Source organism: Saccopteryx bilineata, chromosome 3 (genome assembly GCF_036850765.1).
Source record: "Saccopteryx bilineata isolate mSacBil1 chromosome 3, mSacBil1_pri_phased_curated, whole genome shotgun sequence".
NCBI lineage: Eukaryota > Metazoa > Chordata > Mammalia > Chiroptera > Emballonuridae > Saccopteryx > Saccopteryx bilineata.
Genome location: NC_089492.1, coordinates 282,853,777 through 282,877,605, shown reverse-complemented (window position 1 = coordinate 282,877,605; position 23,829 = coordinate 282,853,777). Strand labels below are relative to the sequence as shown.

The 23,829-nt window shown below is 50.4% G+C and overlaps 1 protein-coding gene across 1 annotated transcript in view; it reads left to right on the top strand.

Moving 5' to 3' along the window:
- Window positions 1-23,829, top strand: part of FHAD1 (forkhead associated phosphopeptide binding domain 1) — a 133,822-nt gene that overhangs the window by 98,189 nt on the left and 11,804 nt on the right. Inside the window, exons 21-31 of the mRNA XM_066270378.1 lie at window positions 4,127-4,300; window positions 5,314-5,539; window positions 7,547-7,631; window positions 9,870-9,976; window positions 10,910-11,069; window positions 12,356-12,488; window positions 16,848-16,977; window positions 17,520-17,644; window positions 20,643-20,726; window positions 21,139-21,359; window positions 21,919-22,084. Coding sequence (XP_066126475.1) covers window positions 4,127-4,300; window positions 5,314-5,539; window positions 7,547-7,631; window positions 9,870-9,976; window positions 10,910-11,069; window positions 12,356-12,488; window positions 16,848-16,977; window positions 17,520-17,644; window positions 20,643-20,726; window positions 21,139-21,359; window positions 21,919-22,084 — 1,611 coding nt within the window. The remainder of the gene's footprint in view (window positions 1-4,126; window positions 4,301-5,313; window positions 5,540-7,546; window positions 7,632-9,869; window positions 9,977-10,909; window positions 11,070-12,355; window positions 12,489-16,847; window positions 16,978-17,519; window positions 17,645-20,642; window positions 20,727-21,138; window positions 21,360-21,918; window positions 22,085-23,829) is intronic.

Here is a 23,829-nt window from a genome sequence, read left to right as displayed (position 1 = left end):
AGGATATGGGCGTCTGAACTTCTGATCACCTCAGTGTCGTTCCTCCACCAGAACTTGTCATTATCATATTATCACCTTCATATCAAACCTCATTTATGTTTATTATCATCAATGGGAGTAGCCGGCACAGTAGAGGTAGAAGTTGGCGCATGACCCAGGACACCGCCACGCTAGGATGTAATTCACTCCTCCTGGGTCCCAACAGTACAAGGGACACACACACACACACACACACACACTGACCAACATCTCACAAGTCAAAGCAAACAGTAAACACAGACTGACAACAGGGGCTTACATTTAAATGCAGCTAAAAACAACAACAACTTTAAATACAGGTAACACAATTTTAAAAGGATTTCAAGATCAGGTGGGACAGAAAAAGTCTATTCATATCATCAGTCTTGGCTCATTTTCTTCGAAGAAATGTTCCCAGACATCAGCACGTACAGAATCTCCGGACAATTTATTTTAAGTGCCCATTTCTGGGACCCTGCTGCACCCCCGAGATTCTGAATCACTGTCTCAAGGGTGGGCTCAGGGATCTGTGACTTTAACAAGCAGTCCGAGGGGTGCTGGTGCACCCGGGGCGTTCCTGCTCGAGGGAGACGAGAAGCAGTGTCTGTCCCCAGCACGGTCCCCAGCACGGTTTAGAAGTGTACCCAGAGAAGGCGGCCCAGAGTTGGGGGAAGCAACACAAGGCCTGCCAGCTTCCGGAGGGCTCCCTGCGGGCCGCCACGAAGTGTCGGGCCGAGGGACAGCCCAAGGGAAGTGGCCCTGACACCCCGGGAGACTTGCCATGGGAGCTGCCATAAAATATGCACTTCACTGAGCAGTACGAGAAAAGGAGAAATTAAAATTTTTAAGTAGATTAGTTGGGGCATAAAATGGCTTAGGAATGAAACTAATACAAAAAAAATGTGTATCATGAAATCAATGAGTGGGTCACAATTTTTAGTCTAACAGTTACAGTGAAAGGGGAAGCCCAGTGGGTTATACAATTAGTAGATGAAGATGGACCAATGGCTCATGAAAATTGGCCCGTTCTTGGTACTCGGCCCAGTGAGAGGAACATCATACAGAAGACTGTGCGGGTCAACCTGCCGTGTCCTCCACAGCTGCCTTAGGACGATGACCTCAGAGGACGGGGGCTGTGACAACCCTCAAGGCAGGCTGGTGACATCACGCCAGACAAAGAGAAACAAGACAGTGCCCCAGCGGCTCCCTACGTACCAGCAAGGACCAAAAATCACAAGGTCACGGACACACTCAGAGTTGCTTATTTGCATGCTGTTTGAGCTGACCGTGCAGGAGAGCAATAGAAAGACAGAGTTCACCCTCACAGGCAAAAATGGGATTTGGATACAAGAAAGAGGAGCCCGTGGAGAAGGGCAGTAAATGCAGGCCCTTGGGAGCAGGAACTTGGTGCTCCTGTCCTGTGTGAGCGGCTGAGTAGCTTTGCGGAGACCGAGGACGCCGCGGCATGCCTGGCCGCTTCAGGGCCCAGCGAAGGAACCGTCTCAGTGTGCCGTGGGCTGCAGGTGACAGGCTGCTCTGTGGGATGCCTGCCAGGGTTCCCAGTGAGCATCTCCTCAGCCCAGGTCCACACAGTGTCCACACTGGGATTTCTCAACAGTGACAAAAATATTAAGACCATAAAGATCATAAGACCGTTATCTCCATAAAGATTCAGGAGTTCAGTGGTAATACCAAGAGAATGAGGTGACTCCCAGGTCAGGGTATTGCACAACGAAAATAGTATTTGGGGGGGGGGGTTGTTTGTTTTTAATAAAAAAAAAAAATTAGTGTTCTCCAATTATAAAAGGAGCACCTGTTTACTTGAGAAATTTTGAAAAATACAGAAAATCAGTTCAGAGAAAATAACTGCTCGTGATCCCACTGAGCAGAGTTGCCACGAGTGACATGTTGATGAATCCTTCCCGACCTTTATGTTGGTGATTACTATAGACATCGGCACATATTGTTCTATTGCAAAGTGACTTACACCCTTAAACAGTGCATACTAATCGGGACACTACTTTCCACTTAATATGTATTATAAAGACGTCTCGTATGGCCGAACACCTTCCACCACCTGCCGTTTAAGAACAACCCTCGTTTACACTGTGTGGAGTGGACCCAGTTCATCCCCCCCACCCCACCCCCAGGTCGGGTGCTGGGACTGCTTCTCACTCCTCGTCTGAGTGAAGGATGCCTGGAGGGACCCCCTGTGCATCGGTCCTTGTGCACGTGTAGGGGTATGTGCTTTAGATTAATTCCCAAAAGTAGAATTTCTGCATCCCAGGATACAAAGCTTATCAGGCTCATGATACATGTTCCCAAATGACCCCCCAGGAAGGTCATGCCAGTTTATACTGCCACCAACAGAGAGTGTCCAACTACATCTCAAGAATATATTTTATTTATTTATTTATTTATTTTTATTTTTTGTATTTTTCTGAAGCTGGAAACGGGGAGAGACAGTCAGACAGACTCCCGCATGCACCCAACCAGGATCCACCCGGCACGCCCACCAGGGGCAACGCTCTACCCACCAGGGGGCGATGCTCTGCCCCTCCGGGCGTCGCTCTGCCGCGACCAGAGCCACTCTAACGCCTGGGGCAGAGGCCAAGGAGCCATCCCCAGCGCCCGGGCCATCTTTGCTCCATTGGAGCCTTGGCTGTGGGAGGGGGAGAGACAGAGAGGAAGGAGAGGGGGGGTGGAGAAGCAAATGGGTGCTTCTCCTATGTGCCCTGGCTGGGAATCGAACCCGGGTCCCCTGCATGCCAGGCCGACGCTCTACCGCTGAGCCAACTGGCCAGGGCCTCAAGAATATATTTTAGAGTTGATAAATTTCTGGAAAAGATAAAACAATGGAGACAGTAAAACAATCAGGGATTGGAGGAGGGACGGACAGGAGGAGCACAGAAAATTGTTAGGACAGTGAGACTCTGTGACACTGTATCGTTGGATACGTGTCATTACACATTTGTCCAAACCCATAGGATGTTTACCAGGTGATGTTAACCAGTCCTAACGTACTCTCTGGACTTGGATGAAGATGCTGTGTCCATGTGGGTCCATGAGCTGTAACAAATGTACCACTAGGTGGGGGCTGTTGATGGTGGGGGATGATAATGGTGGGGGGTGATGATGGTGGGGGATGATGATGGTGGGGGATGATGATGGGGGGGGTGATGATGGTGGGGGATGATGATGGCAGGGGATGATGATGGTGGGGGATGATGGTGGGGGATGATGATGGTGGGGGGTGATGATGGTGGGGAGTGATAATGGTGGGGAGTGATAATGGTGGGGATGATGATGGTGGGGGATGATGATGGTGGGGACTACTGATGGTAGAGGAGGTTGGTCATGTGTGTCTCGGGGGTACATGGGAAATCTTTGTACCTTCTCCTCAATTCTGTTACAAACCTAAAACTGTCCTAAATATATAGATAGATAGATAGATAGATAGATAGATAGATAGATAGATAAAATGAAATAAAGACATGAAGTTTGTAAAGCCCCCAACTCAGTGCCTGTCACGAAACCCACATGGCACAGTGTTTTAGGAGGGACTCCGGAGGAGCTGAGAACTTAGACAAAGATCAGAAGGATGAGCTCTGGGAGGGAGGACAAGATGTCCAAGGTCATGGTGATTGGAATCCAGTCTCACCAGGGGCCTGAGGCCATTCCGGTGCCAAAGCCCCAGAGGAACGTGGAGGAGCTTCCTGGGAACAGGCCCTGTGACAAAGGGGAGGGAGCTCAGAGCATTTGTCCTGGGAAATAGATGTAGAGAGAGACATGACAGCCCTCCTCAAATATTTAAAGGGTGCCCTCATAAAAAAGGAAATAAAACTTCCTCAGTGAGCGCCAGGTGACAGAACTGAGCTCAGAGACCAGAGAGCACACGGAGACAGATGTCAGCTGAGTAGGAAAAGAGTTCTGTCACCATCGGAACCTTCCAGGGAGAGCATGCACTTTGGACTTCAAAGGCATCAGCAGAACAATAACAGCAGAATAGAGTTTGCCTCCTGTCTGAAAATGGAGGAGGGGGAGGCCAGGGGAAATATATAAATATATTCCCAAACTTCTGTTAATTTGATGCTTGTCATTTGTCTAGGAACTCAATTTAAAAGCGCAAAAAGAAGATGTTTTAAATAATAAATTAAAGGACGCACTGTCCATGGTAGAGGAGACTCAGAAGACAAAGATGGCCGAGAGTCTGAGAGCAGAGAGCCTCACCACAAATATAAGTGCGACGTTAGCCGAACTGGAAACGGCCAAGACAAAAATGGTGAGAGACAGACAGGACAACTTTGCTCTCCACTCAGGATCGCAGGGCCAGGAGGCTGCGCGGTCTAGACCAGGGGATTCCCAGCCTCAGTGCTGCTTGACACGTTCTGGGTCCGATAACTCTTTCCTGTGGGGCCGTCCTGTGCACTGTAGGAGGGTCAGCAGCATGCCTGATTCTTACCCACTAGATGCCAGTAGCAACCGCCCCCACCTCCGGTGTGACAATCTAAAATGTCTTCAGACTTTGCCAAGTATGTGTGACTTTCTCAGGCAAAGAGTGTACCCATCGGGAGGGAATCGAACATGGAGGCCCAACACGTACGAGGGAAGAGGGAGCAGGAGGATGAGGTCACTAGCGAGCAGAAGAAGGCTGGAGGGAGAAGGCGGATGGGGGCGTGGAGGAGGCACCCAGGTAGAAGCACCGAGAAGAGCCGTAGGAAGGAGAGGTTGGTCATGGGAAACGTCTGACCCACCATTTGGTAATTTTGGGTTTTTAAGAAATACAGATCCACCCTCTTTTTTCTTATAAAATTGTTCATTCCTTAATTTAATGGATATTTACTGAGCATCTAGGTGCCACACTGTGGTGGTGATCTAGGCACTGATTGATGTTGGGGGCATCTTGGTAAATAAGAAAAGATCAGTTTGTGTTCTCACGGAGCGTACATTCTAGTGGGAGTGAGAAATAAAGACACCAGATAATTCAGATGGTGATAAGTGTCCCCGGGAAAATAAAACAGGATGATGGGATCGAAATTATCAGACTGTTCTTATGGTCAGGTAGTCAGGGAGGGCCTCTCTGGGGAGGTGGCATTGGAGCTGAGGCCTGAAACATGAAGAGACAGCATTGCAAGAAGCCAGGGCAGCAGTGTACCACACAAAGGAAATAGCACATGCAAAGGCCCTGCGGTGGGACTAAGCTCCATTCCTGTGGGTACAAAGGGGACATGATGTTAGTGTTGTAACTGTCAGGTCAGGCTCCCAATGTCACCTTAAGTGTGTCTGTTTTACCAGCTCATGATGGAGGGGCGGATACAGCTGCAACAGCAGACAATTAAGGCCCTCCAGGAAGAACAAGAATCACACAAACAGGGATTTCAAAAAGAAATCATGGAATACAAGGAGCAAATCAGACAGCACTCCCAGACGATCGTGAGTCTAGAAAACAGACTCCGAAAAGTGACCGAGCACCATAAGAAAATAGAGGGAGAGATCGCAAGCTTGAAGGATAATGACGCAGGTAGGTCCGAAGAAGAGACCACGAGGGAATCTTAGTATCAGGGCAGGTCCTGATTGTCCCGTGGGTCCCAACAGGCTGACTGGTGAGAAAAGGCCTCGGCTCACTGAGAAGCTCCCTTGTTCCCTGGAGCCTCCTTTTGTCCTCCTTACACAACAAGGTTAGGGGCCCTCAAGGCCCAGATTTAGCAGAAGTAACAGCAATGCGTCTGGACAGCCTTTGTGCTGAGCCAGTCAGCCAGGACAGGCTCCCGAGGCCGGGACTGTGAGGTTGTGGGAGCGGCCTGCCAGGGCGCCGCTTCTACATGGAACCCTCTAGGGCAGGGGCACGTCAAAGGCTTCCCTCTGCCATCAGCAATCTGTGACTCTGTCTAATGCACTTCCATAATCAGCCAGGCTGCGTCTCTTAAAAGATAAACCCCAAAGAGGCTAAAACAGAACTCGAGTAGTGAGCGTTTATTTGCCCTAAATCGCCAAGGGATCGTGTCTTACGGCAGAGACACCAGCTGCTGGGGGAGGTATTCTAGCTGCTCCGTAAGGAGGGATCGTTCACTCCACTTACCTGGATGGAGCTCTCCTTCTGGACATAGAGGCCTCAGGTCACAGTTTCTCAGCCTCTGCCCTATGGACATTTGGGACTGGATCATTCTTTATTGTGGGGCCGTCCCGTGCACTGTAGGGTGTTGAGCAGCATCCCTGGTCCCTACCCACTAGATGCCAATAGCACCCTCCCCCTAGTGTCTAAATGTCTCCAGCATTGACAAATGTCTTCCAGAGAGAACAAACTCACCCCTGGTTGAGAACCATGGTTCTGGTCTCAAGCCAGTTGATGAGCTGTCAGGGCTCATCTCCATACATTTATTTATTCAACACTCTTAATTGAGCAACTGTTATGTTTCTTTTTTTATTTGATTGATTGATTTTTTTTTTTTTTTTTTTTAGAGAGAGACAGGAAGAGAGAAAGATGAGAAGTATCAATTTGTAATTGCATCTCAAGCCAGCAACCCTTGGGCTCAAGCCAGCAACTTTGGGTGTTTCAAACCTGGGACCCCATGTCCCAGGTTGACACTCTATCCACTCCACCACCAGTCAGGCTATTGATTTTTTTTTAAGAGAGAGAGAGAGAGAAAGAATTATAGATTTGTTGTCCCACTTATTCATGCCTTCATTGATTGATTCCTGCCTGTGCTCTGACCAGGGATCAACCCCACAACCTCGGTGTGTCGGGACAACGCTCTAAGCAACCGAGCTACTGGCCAGGGCGAGCATCTATTATGTTTCAAGCTCATTCTAGGCACTGAGGATTCGTTAATGGGCAATCAAGGAGGGTCCCTGCAGTTAACCAAACTACTACCCTGACAGGTGACCCAGGATGAAAAGGACACCATGGCAAGGACATGGAGCGGGACTTAGTTTCCCAACCCAAGTCTAGGTCAGAAGGGGGATGTTTAAGCTGGAACCTGAAGGGTGACATATCTTTGTCACCTCACATACATAGATCAGTGCCTACCATAAAGCAGACATCCCATGAGAACTGTTGAATGACTAAATGAGCGAGCGAGCATGTGACAGAGTGGAGAGGGTGAAAGTCAGAAGGCAGCGGGCTGAGGAGTAAGTGGAAGATGAAGCCCGGACAAGACCCTTATCTGAGCAGAGAGGAGGAAAGAGGGCAGGAGGTGTGTGTGACCCAGCGGTTAAGGCTTCACCTCTCACCAGCTTGCTGAGTGGGCACGAGATCCGTCACTCCTCTGCCCATTTCCTCACCTGTATGGGCTCGATCTACGCCTTACAGAATAGCTGGAAAGATTCCCGGAGCGCATGCATCCTGGGGACGAGGGGGTCCTCAGCCTGTGACAGAACCTGGTGGTGGGCCCCATTGGGTGGAGAGGGCTGCAAGGTGTAGGGGGAGTTTATAAGCTGGGAAAGACGCAGGTGTGTTGACATTGAGCATCGGGGAAGGAAACCGTCTGCTGCAGGGTTGTGGTAACATTAGCTTGCCACTCTGATCCAGCGCAGGAGAAGGAAACCCAGCAGGACAGTCCAGCGGGGCCCCCACCGGACAGCAGCGCCAAAGACACAGCGTGCGATCACTTGATGTGAGTACCCAGGGGGCGTGCCAGCCCCAGAGCACCCTCGCTGGTGCAGATGTGAGCAAGGACGAGGACGGACAAGCCAAACTCCCGCTTCTGGCCGCATTGTCGGAATCTGACAGAAGGAGTTGAATCTGGTGTCTACTTGCCGTTATGTGAATTTCTCAATTTTTTTAGCCAGTCAGGACAGTGTCATGGAAAATCGGGGTGGGGGGGAACCTCACGTTCGAATCCCAACTCAACCGTCTCCAGTTGTGTGACTGTAGGCAAGACAGTCCCCTTGCTGGATCTTAGCTTCCCCGTCTGTGAACTAAGAGGTATGTGCCGGGCGCATACAAGTCACTTGGTAAGTGGTAACTAATGCCACAGTGAGCTGTCTTCCTAAGCAAACAGAGGTGTAGCAAACAGAGGAGACCACTTAGTGGAGAGGTCTCAGGGAGAGTTAAAAGTTAAGAGGTTAGACTGAATGACCTCAAAGAGTTCCTCACCCCAACCAAAATGACTAGATCTTGAGCCTCAAGGAACTGAGAAGTTTCCAGAGAAACAACACGTATGTTTGGGAACACCACTGCCAAGCAGCATATAAATAATAAACAGAGTACTTGTGATTCAGGAAAGGATTCAGGGAGGTCTGGAAGCAAACCACCAGCTTGCTCCTTGCACCAAATTCCAGTTACCAAAATCTAATGTCACAGGGTTCGTAAGCCCCAAAAGGCAGAGGCACCCAACCTCCACATTTTGAAAGCTTCCTCACTGGCTCCTCCCAGTAGCACGCTCTCTAAAGCCCCAGTGGCCACAACTTAGGGAAGTGTCTGCACCCACCTTGCTTCTCCCTGTCCCGCTTCACTGTGAACACCTGTGCACCTTAAAGTTTCATCCTCAAGTCGGAAGAGTTATAACCAAGGAGACTAGATAGATAGATGATAGATAGATAGATAGATAGATAGATAGATAGATAGATATGTTTGTGTGTATACATACATACTTATTTCCATCCCAGTGACCACCAATCTTTTTATTTTGACCTGCAACCTGCCACTATCTTGCTTTATTCCATAATGAACGCACACTCTACTTTCAAACATCCTTATAAGAAAAGCCTGGATTTTAAAAGCCTGTGAACTCAAATGAAGTTACATTAATTCCTGCCCAAGGAATATACAAGACCTCAGCACTTCCCCAGCACACACAAACACATGCGCGTGTGCACGCATACGCACACATGCGCATGCATACACACGCACGTACACATGCACACATACACTCACACATGGACACACATACACACACACGTGCACATGCACACATACACTCACACTCACACATGGGCACGCACACACGCGCACACACACAAAGTGTGCCTTTCCAAAGGCAGAAACACATTCCCTGTTCTTCCCACTTAAACCCCAGTGAGACTCCTAGCCTGTTACGTGGGGCCCTTTCCCGTGGAACACTCCACGTAGCCATCCTGGTCAACCACCCTGAGCTTCCTGGTGCCACACCTGCCCGCTGAGGTGTGGTGGGGGAAGAAGCAGGTCCTCATCTCACCCTGCCTGCGTCCCCAGGGTTATCTGGGTCCCAAAGCCAAGCCTCCCACAGAGGGTACCATGAACACCATTCCTTCCAGCCCCACCCGTGTGTCCATCAGAAACAGAAGCCATGCCATCCTCCTCTCTCCTTCCCCGTCTTCACAGAATCCCTGAGCCACCATCCCCCTCACAGACACACACAGTCTTTCCTCCTCTTTCTACCAAAAAGCTTAAGTCCACAAGCCTATCAGTTCATGCTGACAGATGCTTGAGCAGGAAGTCATATTTCAACCTCAGGCAGAACCCAGCCAGGATCCTTTGTCTATCAATGTATTTCTTTCCTTTTCTTTTCTTCTTATTGATTGATTTGAGAGAGAGAAATATTGATTTGTTGTTCCACTTAATTATGTATTCACTGGTTGATTCTTGTATGTGCCCTGGCCAAGGATTGAACCTGCAACTTCAGCATATTAGGACAACTCTCTAACCGACTGAGCTACCCAGCCAGGGCTGTCTTTCTTTTTAATAATGGCACATCAAAATAAATTTGGTTTTGAGAACTTTTAAAGCATGTGCTATCCCCTTGCCGGGATCAGTACCCCACGGACCACCACTGATGGAGCATTGCTGTGCGTTTGTACTTGGCCGCTCCCAGGCACTCGAGACGTCACGGAGACCGAGTTGACCTGACATTGCCTGTTTTTCTGAATTTCAGGGTGGATTTATTGACTGCTCAGAAGGAAATCCTGTCTCAGCAGGAGGTCATTATGAGCTTAAGGAAAAACCTTACCGAAGCCCACGGCCGAATGTCAGACCTGAGAGGTTCGTGTGCTTGCCTGTGTCTCTTGACTCCCTGACCCACTTCGAGAAGGGAAAGAAACAGGGCTGAGGAGTTGGAAAGTGTGGCGCTAAGAATTCGGCTCAATCTGCTTTCCTGGGCCATCACAGCACTTGTAATGGGGTCAGCAGAAGCTTTATCCTGGCTCTGGCACTGAGCCCGTCCAAGGCACCACAGGGAACAGTCCCCAGAGGGCTCCAGACCTCTGCAGTGAAATGCAACTTTCTGTTTCGGGGAGAATCTCCTTTTATCACTGAGAATATGTCTCTGGGAGCAAAGGCTCCTCCTCAGGCAGGGCGACCTACACAACCCTAGCACTCCCCAGCTTTGGGACCTATGGCCAGGTATTCTCTCTGGGGTCCCCTTCCTCATGTGCAAAATCACCTGCAATATACCTGCTCCCCAGGATTGGTGTGTACCTCGGGGCTACCTAGAGTGGGGTGAAATGACTAAACTCAGACTTTTGGGTTGCACCCAAGGGAGAGGGGGCTGAACTGTGTGCTCGGCCCTACCTGTCATGGGTGGGAGGCTGTCGCACCTGGTGGGCAAGTGAGCAGAGCAGATTCCAAAGGCCTCAGAACACCCCTAGACAAACAGACGCAGAAGCAGGCAGCGGGAAGTGGACCAGAGTGCCCTACAATGGCCTTGGTACATAGGCAGGGACAGACAGCATCTGCTGGGTAAGGCCAGAGCCCGTGGTCCTCACAGAGCCAGCACTCGCTAAAAGGTACTGCTCAAGTGCTACTTTGCTGCTGTTTGCTAAGATGCAAGCCGACCTCCTGGCTGTCGCTGAAGTCCCCAGAGAATCCCTGGAGGGTGCACTCTCCCCAAGATTGTCATACCCTGGCAAATTTGCTGTGGCCCTAGTGGAGACCCAAGGCAGGACACCCCCTCACCAGCTTTCACGTCACTCCCAGGAGAGCTTAGCGAGAAGCAGAAGTTGGAACTGGAGAGGAACGTGGCCCTGGTCCAACAGCAAAACAGCGAGCTGCGGGTGCTCAAGGAAAAGTTGGCACAGGTGACCAGCCTAGTGCAAAAGAAGGACAGGGAGCTGGAGGTCCTCAAGGAGGCACTCAGGTATGTGGGAAGGTCTGCATGGTGTGGGGAGTCCAGGCACAGCCAAGAGTGCAAGGAACCTTGCACAGAGAGTGGGGGTTCAGTCAGTGCTGATTGCAGAGTTGGATGATGGATAGATGGATGGGAGAATGAATGGATGAATGGATGCACACATGGATGAATAGAAGGAAGGAAGGAAGGAAGGAAGGAAGGAAGGAAGGAAGGAAGGAAGGAAGGAAGGGAGGGAGGAAGGGAGGGAGGGAGGGAGAGAGGGAGGGAGGGAGATGGATGACATGTGTTTCATTGCTTCATAGCCTCATCAGTTAAAACAGGGCTTTGCTTAGTTTTGTGCTTCCCAAACATTCCTGCCCAGTATTCCAGATGACAGGTCTCAGCTTAAATGCTGCTTCCTCCAGGAAGCCCTTTGTCACTCACCCTCACCAAACATAGACAAGGGTGCCTGCTCTGTCTGGGGTCCCTCAGACACTGCACCTCAGTCAGCCCGTGTTTAATTGCCTAATTGTCTGCCTTCCCCATGAGGACAGAGTCTGTATAGACAATGCCTGGTATCGCCTCTCAGCATTCACGCAGTGCCTAGCACATAGGGAAATTAGTATCTATATATTGAACAAATGTATAAACTGAAGGTGTCAGAGGTCAGCTTCAAATAAATATAAAATGTCCCTTTCCCATGGATTGGTCTAAAAAAAATGCATGTGCGTTTGCATTTTTATCCATATTTTGACATTAAAATAATGTTTTCCCCAAAAAATTATGAGTAAAATTGACGTCTTGTGTACACCCTGTCGCTTCTTGTGCCTCGCGGCTCATGGCCAAAGCAGATTCATACAGTGGTTAAAAGCAGACTCCAGACCCAGCTGTCTGGGTTCAAAGCCAGGCATTTCCACTTACAAGCTGTGTGAGCACAGGCAAATTGCTGTGAGTCTCTGTCCCTATCTATAAAATGGGGTGGGGCAAGTCCCCGGCTCAGGGGATTGTTACGAAAAACAGAAGGGCTAACACATAAAGAGTAAGAAATAGCATGGGCACAGTGAATGCACTAACGGGGCACAGCAGGTGTCCCCCTGACCCAGGTAGGAAGCAAGGGCAGGCAGGTGCCTGTACCCCTGGCCACTCTCCTGGAAGCCCCCTGGGACTGAATTCTCTAGAAATCTGTGGGCAGGAAACTTGAAGGCTGGAAGGCTTCCGTTACCTGTAAAAATGGAGTTCCTTTTCCTGTTCTGCTGGGGGAAATTCGTGGTTCCTGGCACCCTGTGCAGCCCAGTGACGCATCTTCTCCGCCCTAGAGTCTCCCAAGAGAAACAGAGACTCCAGCTGCACAGGGAGAAGGAACAGAAACCCAGGAATAAGACCCAGACGTGTGACATCTCGGTGCAGATAGAGCCAGTCCACACCGATGCGTTCGTGGGCAGGCAGGAGGTGAGTGCCCGCCCAGTCCTGGGCGCCTGGGAGGACATGCTGAGGAAGAGAGAGCCCGACGGTGGCTTTCTTTGCTTTGAAAAGTATTCTCATCCTCAGTTCCAAAAACAGTACTTGCTTCTGTGCCATGTATGATATAAATTAAAAAGCAGAAGTCCTGCCTCTCCAGTTGCCGTCACCAGAGGTTACAGCTGTCAACAGGCTAGCCCGTGTGCCGTCAGACCTCACACACCCTTATATAGCCACAACTGTGCAGTGGTTGAAGACGAGGCTTGGGCCTGGTCTGCCTGGATCCATCTCTCTGAAACTGTGACCTCAGGAGGTTACTATGAGCCAATTCCTTCAACTGGAAAGTGGGAGAAATGGCCATCACTAATCACCTTGTAGGGCTGTTGAGAAATATATTTTATTTATAAACACACACACACAGACCCATTTATAACATATACTTATGGAATAGATCTTATTCGAAAAATACCGGTATCAAGCCATATATATTCTATGAGTATTTCCCCCCACGTAACACTATTTAATGGGCATCTTTTCAAGTAAGTATAAAAGATCTATCTCGCTCTTTTAAGTGGCTGCATAGAATTCCATTGTGTCCCTTTTGTCCAAGCAGTCCGCTGCAGATGGACAGATAGGTGTTTCTGCTCTCACACGTTACTATAGTTAAGGTCCTTATACATATGTAGAACAAATTCCTAGGTGTGACATTGTTGGGCCTGGAGGACACTCTAAATCAGGGGTAGTCAACCCTTTTCTACCTACCGCCCACTTTTGTATCTCTGTTAGTAGTAAAATTTTCTAACCGCCCACCGGTTCCACAGTAATGGTGATTAATAAAGTAGGGAAGTAACTTTACTTTATAAAATTTATAAAGCAGAGTTACAGCAAATTAAAGCATATAATAACAATTACTTACCGAGTACTTTATGTCAGATTTTCGCTAAGTTTGGCAGAATCAATCTTTATAAAACAACTTACTATAGTTAAATCTATCTTTTTGTTTATACTTTGGTTGCTCCGCTACCGCCCACCATGAAAGCTGGAATGCCCACTGGTGGACGATAGGGACCAGGTTGACTACCACTGCTCTAAATTGTGTTTGATGTGGCCAAACTGCCTTCCCAAAGAGCAGCGCCATTTATGCTCCGTGGCTGTGTCATGGTGACTTCTCTCGGTGCCTGCCCAGAAACCTTTGTGTGCCTGAAGTCCCAGCTGTAAGGCAAACAGGGAGTGTGTCTGAGTGAGAGCAGCCTTCATCACGCCACCCATGAAGGTGGCGCCCACATTCTGCCCCCGGGGCTTGGGCTGTGACGCACCCATTGTCTGTGGTTGGCTGACTGTGGGTATGGTGCTGCCTGGAGCCACCGGGTTTCCTGGAGTCCCCGGATGTCACTTCCTCCTCTGCTTTATGGAGCTAGAGAGCAGGGAGTTTCAGTAATGGGCTTTGGATTTTCCCTTGAAAACGAGGCCAAATGTGTCAGCCTGCCTTCCTGCTTCCTCAAAGCTGCCTTTCTCCTGCCAGACAGCCGTGGGCCAGCACCACACACAGCTCAACCGTAAGGGCTCAGCAGCCCGGCAGCTGTCCTTGGCAGCGATTGCTGTCCAGAGCACTGTCACAGAAGTGTCTCCTCACTGCTCATGGTGGCCTCGAGCCGCGGCTGCGGCAGGTCCACACGGCTCAGCTCCGCGGGGCAGACAGCGAGCGGGTCTCGCTCCCGCTGGAACCCCAGGCTCTTAGTGCCAAGATGCAGCTCATACCCATCCACTCATTCAACAACTATTGAGCGCCTGCTGTCCGCCAGGCCCTGTGCTGGGCGCGGAGGAGGACGTGCGGGGTTTCTGCCCGCACCGTACCCGCTCCGGCTCCACACGTGTTTGTTGGAACGGACTGTTTACTGGTGGCCGCCAGTTTCCATTATGAGGCGGATTAGCTGAGGAGGAGGGCGGCTGCAAGATGAAAGGAGTAAAGTATTTGTTTTTTCTCAGAATGGTCTCCGCACTCTGGCGCTTCCTGCTCTGGAAGCCAGAGTGGGTCAGAGGGCTGAAGAGTTGTATGAGAAAGAATCTCCCTCTTCTCTAAATAAACAAGTTCCCAGAGGGACCATGAGTAAGGGTCACGTCGGGCTCAGGCCTGCCCTTCATGCCGAGTAAAGGCTGTCAGCAAGCCCTGCTCCACCCCAGGGTCAGGATCTCCTGCCCTCCCCTCCACACACCGCAGATGCGTGCGTGCACACATGCACACACACACACACACACACACGCACACACACGTGGCACTTCAGGTGTTGACTCTCGGGCAAACACACACCCTCAAGAAGAGCAAGGCCAGTGTAGAACCAGCAGGCGAGTGGACCAGCGTTGTATCCTGTAAGCAGGCTGGCGGAGCCAGGGACGGGGCCAAGTGAGGTCCTACTAAGTGCCGCCAGGGTGGAGCACCCCTTCCCTCAGCTGCTGAGCCCTGGTCCCAGCCGGAGGGCAGAGCGGGCTCCTTCCCGCTCCTGTTTCCGGCCTCAGTTCACTTGGGCTCTGTATTTATTGAGCATCTCCTGTGCTCGGGCATAGTTGACAGCGGAGACAAAGATTTTGGTCACAGAGCCCATGTTCCGGAAAGGGAGAGACGGGCAGCAAACAAGTCAGTATCGAAGAAAATGTCCAACGGGGATAGCGCTCTGGGAAGATTTACAGCAGGATTCCGGACAGAGAGTATGGACGGGGAGCTCTTTCCGATTGGGTGGGCAGGGAGACCTCTGCAAGAGCAGACCTGGTCAGAGCCTGGAGGAAGTGGAGGAGGAAGAAGAGGAGGAAGTGGAGGAGGAAGTGGAGGAGGAAGTGGAGGAGGAAGTGGAGGGACATGGCTGGGGGCGGGGTATGGGTTGCAGCCTCAGAGGGACTGCGGATGGGCTGCTGGGCTCCTCAAGGGAGGCCATGGGCTTGTACCCTCGGTGGCCAGCGTGGCTACCATAGGGCCTGGGACCTGTCAGACAGGTCCCAGGATGAATCAAAGAAAGAACTTTGGATGATTCAAAGAAAGAACTTTGTTCTCCTGGTAGCGTTTACCACTTTCTGGAATTATCTGCATGCCTGTCTGCTTATCTGTCATAAGCCCCATAACTGCAGGGCTTGTCTGCCTGGTTCCCTGCCCTTCCCCAGTGCCTAAAACAGTGCCTGGCTCTGTAGAAACTCTCTCTCTATTTTTTTAAATGTATGAAGGGACCCAAAATTGTTATCTTTTTTTAAATCATCATAAAAGAACCAAATTGTCCATTTCTTCCCTGTCTCTCCATTCGACTGCAGGACCTTATCCAGCAGCTCTGTCTACAACTAAAAACCATTCCCAGCATCCATCCCACTTCCGTGTCTGTCTTTCATACCACATACTTAACTGTCCCCCATATACTTCCCATGTTTATCTCACTCGCTGTCTGCCTGCCCACACTAGGACACAGAACCCAGGCCAGTAGGAATTTTGCCATTTTATTCACTGCTGTGTCCCCAGAGCCTGGAATAGGGCTTGGCACACAGAGGTGCTTGATAAATCTTTGTCAGATGAGTTAATGTGTGAACAACTGAACTGCTTACCCCAGAGAAGCATTGTTTAACTTGGAGTCCTTGACTGGCCTTCAGGGGGGTCCCTGGACTCCCAGAAGTCATATGCAACGTACTGTGTGTGCATGAATCTTTCTGGAGGGAGGAGCCTTGCATTCCTCTGAATCTCAAAAGGGTGTGTTACCCTTGAAAAATGAAGACCTTTCCTTGTCTGTGCCCTTTGTAAACCCTTTCTAGCTATGTGACTGATGGCTACCAGGTTGGATGGTGCAGATGTAGAATGTTTCTGTCATCACAGAAAGTTCAGTTGGATGGTATTGTCCTAGGGACTCCTGGAGTCTCAGAGGGAGGCTTTCCTTTCTCCATACCAGCCAAGAGCCCATCTCTCAAATTCCCCCTAGCAAAAATTAAACAACCATCCTTATCACCGGTAAAGGGCACGTATCTTGTGTTCTCATCTAAAAATGTCCCGCCTGGAGCAGAATTTGATGTGTTGTTCAGAAAACAACAAATGGAAAAACAAACTTAGAAGAAATAAAAACAAAACGTGGGGAGGTAACATAGAGGGATATCTTTTATTTATAGTTCTGCTAAGTAGGTAGGAAAATTGAAAATCTTCCTAGATGGTCTTTACAGTTGAAGTGAAACATTTAAATTCCTTCTCTGCTGAAGCCCCTTAATGCTATTTTCCAAAGTACTCAGTGACGAGGTTTCTACTATATGCGACTTGTTTGTGTTTCTTCACGTATGAGAGAAATAGTCTCGTCCTTAGTAAAGCTGCTGTCTCTACCATTCTGGCCACAGGAGCAGTCCTTCAGTGATCTGGGGGTCAAGTGTAAAGGGTCTCGTCACGAGGAAGTCATTCAGCGTCAGAAAAAGGCCTTATCTGAACTCCGACTGCGAATTAAAGAACTGGAGAAGACCTGCTCATCAAGTAAGCCTCGTCTGCCTGTCCATGCTCAGAGTCATGGGCCCCAATTCTAGGGTTTGCTTTGGGAACTGACCAGTTTGCCAGGACGACCATCTTCTATCCCTGTTATTTCATAACCAAAGGATCTTGTAATATAAAAACAAACAAAAAAACAACAGTCAGATGATCTCAGTCAAGGGCAGACTTGATATCAGATAAAGAAGATTTCAGGAAAAACCCGTACATTGCCCTACTTCTTTCCATTTCACCGTGGCCTGGTAGAAACCCTCTCACGGACCAACACTGTGCAAGGCTCGACCTTGGGGCACCTCCTGGAATACCGTTTAGAGGGGCAGGGCTGCCCAGATGCTGAGCTAGCTGCCGGTGGCACGCTGGGCTAAGACCCAGAAGCCTGGCTTCAGGCGCCATCCCTGTTCCTGTGGTGTTTCAAGGTCACGCTAGCTGTGTGACCTTGGACAAGACCAGTCAACAGTGGCTATGGTTATGATATGCAATAACTTCTTCCTGAACCTTTCTTTTGACTCTATAAATTATTTCTGTTCTAGACCCTGAGTACCTCCTGAATGAAACCTTTCTAGACTTAAAGACTCTCAGAATGGAAAAAAATGTCCAGAAAATAATGGACGCAAGACCTGATTGGCCAACTCTCTCAAGAATAGAGACTCGAGCGGTAAACAAATCAAGTTTGTCTCTGCATGACTGACACATGGAGAGGGCGGACACGAGGCCAGACACTAGCTGGGTGCCCTGGCACGGCCGTGCAGATCAGTGGTTCGGGGCCAGGCCCTTCCTGATGGGCCTTTGTCTGTACCTCCTGGTCAGTGCCTTGCACACCAGTGGCCCAGTGTTTGCATAGAATGGTGGCCTTCTGTTTGTGCACAGCGTGATATTATCTTTGCATTGGCATTGGGCCAGGTCAACCTCTGGTAGACCCTCCTTTCCACATGGTATGTGATATTCTGCAGGGAATATTCAACGGGCTAATTTATAACATGAAGCCTTTGAGTTTGCCTGAAGTTTGCTTTTTGCTGTAAGCTGGAAAACATGAACACACAAAAGGTAGCAGAGGGAGCCATGAATAAGAGGACACCAGCTTGGAGTCAAAGGGACCTGTGTTGGAATCCTAGCTCTGAAAGCTGTGTGACCTTAAGTGAGGCTGCTAACCTTTCTGGGACTCTGTGGTCCAGTTGTACAATGATGACAAAAAAATTAAAGGAGGTAATTATGTAAAGTGCTTATCCCAGCATCTAACTCACAGTGAACCCTTAATAAATGATAGCTGTTGTTATTATTAAGTCATATTTAAATAGTATTATTTAAGAAAGTCTTCCTTTCTTAGGGGGCATAGTTTTATTTGACAGGATCTTCAGAAGTAATTTTTTTTCTTCTTTTTCAACTGAGAGGAGAGGAGAGAAGATAAAGAGACAGACCCTCACATGCACCTGACTGCAATCCACCCAGCAGCCCCTGTCTGGGGCTGATACTCTGCCTATCTGGAGCAATGTTTGCAACTGAGCTATTTTTAGCGCCTGAGGCCAAGGCTCCATGGAGCCATCCTCAGCACAAGGGGCCAGTGTGCTTGAACCAATTGAGCCATGGCTGTGGGAGGAGAAGAGAGAAAAAAAGGAGAGGGGGTGGAGAAGCAGATGGTTGCTTCTCCTGTGTGCCCTGACCTGGAATTGAACCCAGGACATCCACACGCTGGGTCAACGCTTTACCACTGAGCCAACTGGCCAGGGCCTTCAGAAGTAATTTGACTGTTAAGTTGAAGGTACCCTGTATCCTAAATGGATGTTTGATTGACACATGACAGCAGACAGCTGAGGTCAATGTCATTCCCAGGATCCACTGGGTGGGGCTTGCTGCTGCAGCTGGATCTAGACCGTACTCAGGCTCGTAGGAGGAATAATAGTCATCCTATCTGTATTAACATCCTCCCCAACAATTTTTCTAGAGATGTGAGTCTTCAAAATTCTATTGGTTTTCTTGATAAGATCAAAGGCTCATTCTCCGAGGTTGGGAATGGAGGGACAATCTCCAAATAGGGAACTCAGTTGGATCTCAAATCCTGACCCTGCTTCCGAGATTTTCCTCCCCCTTGGCAATGACCCCTGATCCCACCACTGACACCACAGAGCGCCAAACCTCCTAACTGTCTTAGAAGACCCCAGGCCTTCCAGGCCGGCAGTAATTAAAATTAGAGAAAGAGAAGGCTTTAAAGAAGAAGCAGGAGGAAGAATAGCAGATGTCGGTTAAGTGCTGACTTGTGCCAGGCACTGAGCAAAGCCCTGTTCACACACTGTCCACTTCATCCTCACAGCAGCCTGGGCCTGGTTACTTTAATTACTCCTGGCTGACCGAGGAGCCAGGACTGTGTCCCTGGTAGTCTATCTCTCGCACCCTGTTAGGCTGCCGCGAAGGGGGTTGAGACTGTGTAACCGAACCCTGTCTCCCAGACTCGCCCTTAGGAAAAGAGGGGGCTGTGTAGGGGCGCAGAGGATGCAGTCCAAGAAGGTCAAGGTGCCGAGCAGCCTCTCAGGGGGTTTCTTGCAGCAGATCTGCCCAGTTTATTGTCATCTTCAAATACCCTCTTAGATTCTCATCTCTGTAAAAATAGAACTATGTCCACTCTTGTCTACCACAGTCCCTTCTGGGGCCTCTACACTTTTGTATTTGGGTTTTGTTTTTTGTTTTTTATCTCAGAGATTTATAGTGTGGTGCCCGCAGATGCTACGGGCTAAGAGACGCTATGTGGCAAGCACTGAAAACCCAGGTTACTTTTTAAAGGAGATTTATTGGGTATTTGTGGTTCCTTAGATTCCCCGATCAGTCCGGCGGCTTTTCCACGCAGCCGGTAGGGACCTTTAGCAGGCCACGGGCCGATTAAGGTCTGAGTCGGTGCACAGCTGTAAACACCGTTCTGCGTCGTCTCTGGGATGGGTGTGAAGTGATGCTCACCCACCTGGGTCCAGCACTAGAGGGAGGTTGGGCCAAATCTTGTGAGGAGGGGATAGTTCCCCCTGCATAAAAATCAGATTCCTTTAACAAAAGGAGGGGGGCTATTTTCTATTTACCCTTCACTCATTCATTCAACAAACACGCACACTCTGTGCCAGGTGCCGTGGCAGGCACAGGAAATGGGACAGTGAGCAGCAGCACCACGGTTCCCATGCTTTGGGAGCTTGTCGTCTAGACCAGGGTTTCTCGCCTCAATACATCTGACATTTTGGGCCAGGTAATTCTGTGTTGTGGGGGGCCCTGTGTGCTGCAGGATGTGTAGCAACCTCCCTGCCCTCTACCCATTGGATGTCGGTAGCACCCACCCCCACCCCCCAGTTTTAACAGCCAAAAATGTGCCTGTGCATGGCTAAATGTCTGGGGGAGGGACAAGGGTGGACAAAATCACCGCTCGTTGAGAACTGCTGGTCTAGAGGGAAGACAGCACCGAAAGAACACAGCAGGGGATGTGTCATTTCAAAGAGAGCCACACTCTGAAGGGTAGGAATGCAGTTACAAGGAAGCAGTTGACGAAGGAATCAGACCAGAAGGTCAGGAACGGAAACGAAAGTTCACTCTGCTGGGTTATTCTTCGGTAACTGCACGGGGCTCTAATGTCCGGCTGCCGAATTTCATCACGGAACGCCAAGACTTTTTAACTCTTATTTCAGGCTCAAATTGGCCTTGCCAACTCAGCCACTGAGAGGTCGGGGAAAATGGACATGGCCGAGGCTCTGGATCTCAGCGAAAACCTGGTACGTACACAAACCTGGGGTCCCTGCACTCAGCATGAGCCACGGGATAGTTTAAACACCAACCCCGCACGCTTATCCGGTTGTCTAATGGCCCTGCAAGACCCTTCTACTACGCCAGCCAGCGTGGGTCAGACAGGGCACAGCCAACCTCCCTGCAAACCTGCAGAGCAAGAATGAACATTTATATCTGTTGGCAACCCCCATCCCCAGTTCTCATAAAAGTATAGTACAAAAGGACGTGGAGGAAATGAAAGTCATACTAACCACCCCAGTCACGCTCATTTCCGAAACGTGTGTGTGTTCCCTGTGATTGCCAAAAAATGAGTGAGTCAGAATTAGGCGTTGGCCTCCTCCGGGCGGCCGCCGGCGGTCTCAGGCCAGGCCTCTCACATGCGACACGCCTTCCTTGTAGTACATGGACATGAGCAGGACGCTCAGCAGTCTGATGAACATCAAGGACATGGCAGGTCACGTGTCCATGAAACACCTCTCCCCCAGAGAGAGGGAGAGAGTCAACCAGCTTCGACAAAGGGACCTCGACCTGGTGTTCGATAAGATCACCCAGCTCAAGAGCCAGCTGGAGAGAAAGGAGGAGCTTTTGAAAGGATACGAAAAGGACATTGAGCAGCTCAGGTACCGCTCATGTCCCCGAGGAAAGGCCCCAGCCTGCATTCGCCCGGCCAGACCTCAGGGCAGCAGAACACTGACCTGCGTGTAGAAGAATTAAAATATGGGGAGTGGGGGAGGGGTGGCCAAGATGGTGACTCGGGCCTGGTAGTGACAAGTGTCTCAGTTGAGACAGCAGCCATCGAAGTGCTCAGGATTCTCCACTCTTTACTCTCTCTTCATGAATAAGCCGCACCTTTTATGAATTTGCCTCATGCGTCAGCATTTGTGAACTTTCCATTAAGCTCCATGCCATTCGCAGCAGCTGCAGGTCTCCCCGTGCTCTCTGAGGGGTCGGGAGGGGCCGGCCACTCATCCTTTGCGCCCTCTCGCTTCGCTGAGTTGGCTGACTCGCTGCTTATTCTGCCCCCTACTCCCCGGAACCTCGGTCTTCCTCTCCTGCATGTAATGGAAACACTGAGTTAGCGGTAGCTGGGGGCATTTGGAGAATCTCCAGGTTCGGGGACATTGGCGGTGACTGAGAAAGGTGAGGGGAAAAGAGGCTTTGTCTCTCCGGCACACTCAGGCAGAGCAAAGCATCCGCTCAGATGTACGAGTCGCAGGTGGCAAAGCTGGAGGACGACGTCTACAAGGAGGCGGAAGAGAAGGCGCTGCTGAAGGAGGCGCTGGAGCGCATGGAGCAGCAGCTGTTCCAGGAGAAGAGGCTCAACAGGGCCATCAGGCAGCAGAAGGTGAGGCCCTGCTCAGAGCAGAAGCGCTGAGGCTGCCCCTCCGCTCCTGGGCAGAGGGAGTGCCCTAGGGGAGTGGGCAGATGAAGGTGGCAGAGTAGGTTTTTTTTTGTTTTTGTTTTTTTGCATTTCTCTGAAGCTGGAAACAGGGAGAGACAGTCAGACAGACTCCCGCATGCGCCCGACCGGGATCCACCCAGCACGCCCACCAGGGGCAATGCTCTGCCCATCCTGGGCGTCGCCATGTTGCGACCAGAGCCACTCTAGCGCCTGAGGCACAGGCCACAGAGCCATCCCCAGCGCCCAGGCCATCTTTGCTCCAGTGGAGCCTTGGCTGCGGGAGGGGAAGAGAGAGACAGAGAGGAAGGCGCGGCGGAGGGGTGGAGAAGCAAATGGGCGCTTCTCCTGTGTGCCCTGGCCGGGAATCGAACCCGGGTCCTCCGCACGCTAGGCCGATGCTCTACCGCTGAGCCAACCGGCCAGGGCGGCAGAGTAGCTTTAACATCAGACAGACCTAGGTTTAGACCCTAGATCTGCCACTCACTGTGGGGTCTCGGGCAGGTTTCTTAAATTCTCTAAAACTCACTTGTATTTTTCTTTTAAATGGTGGCTATTATTTGTATTTTTATCATTCTGCCAGGTCCTGGGGATACGTGGATGATTAAGTTCTCTGAGAACAGAGATTTAGTTTCCTATTCTGATTGCCCAGAATGTAGGAGACACCCAATAAATATTTGGTGAATAGATGGATGGGTGGGTGGATGGATGGATGGATGGATGGACAGATGGATAGAGATGGATGGATGGATGGATGGATGGATGGATGGATGGACGGATGGACAGACAGATGGATGGACAGGTGGATGGGGGTGGATGCGTGCCCTTGAAGAACAGCCTGTGCAGAGCAGACAGGTGAAGAGCTGACCTCAGCTGCGTTCCCTGCAGAGGCCTACCCTCCATCCACACATCTTCCAGACCGCAGGCTCCATGACGTGTAGCCCCAGAAATGAGAGCAGCCGCCCTGCTCTGAGGGAGGACCAGATGTGGCGTTTCCAGCGCTCACCACTCTGAGTTAAATTAAACATCACAGACCCATGTCTGCATGTGTCATGGGGCTGCCTCAGGCAGGGGACAGTTTCCTGTCACACCGAGCAATGCCAGGGAGAGCTGGGCCAGTGACAGAGCTCTGACTTTCCTTTGATGTGGTCTCTGGAGAGCTCACCCCTTCTGAGGCACCCCCCCCCCAAGGCTTGGCAGGCTAGGTCCCAAAGCAGAGACACCAGATCACAGAATGGGACAGCAAAGGGCCCAAAAAAAGCCATTGTCATGAGCTGACTAATAATGTAAGACAACCTGAGGATTTACATAATCAGGCTTCACATGCATTATTCGGAGGCCGCCCCGTTCATATACAGAGCGGGAGCTGTGCCTCCCTGTTGGGCACTAGACATCCTTCAGTGGAGAAGGCTCTGAAGCGGTCAAGTTGAACCTGTGACAGGGACTTTCAAAGTTACCACAATTTAGGGAAAGGTTTATAAGGACTAGAGTCATTAGCGTGGCAATGCTGATGGTACTATTTATCGCGCGCTCAGCAAAGGGCAGGCACCTGCTCCCCATGACACACGCTTCCTCTGTCCCGTCAACCCAGCAAGGAACACTGGCGAGCAGCAGGTCACTGAGAGAGGGGACCACTGAGCTTGACAGAGAGTAGAGTTCCCTGGCTAGTCGGTGCAGCAGGGTTCACACCC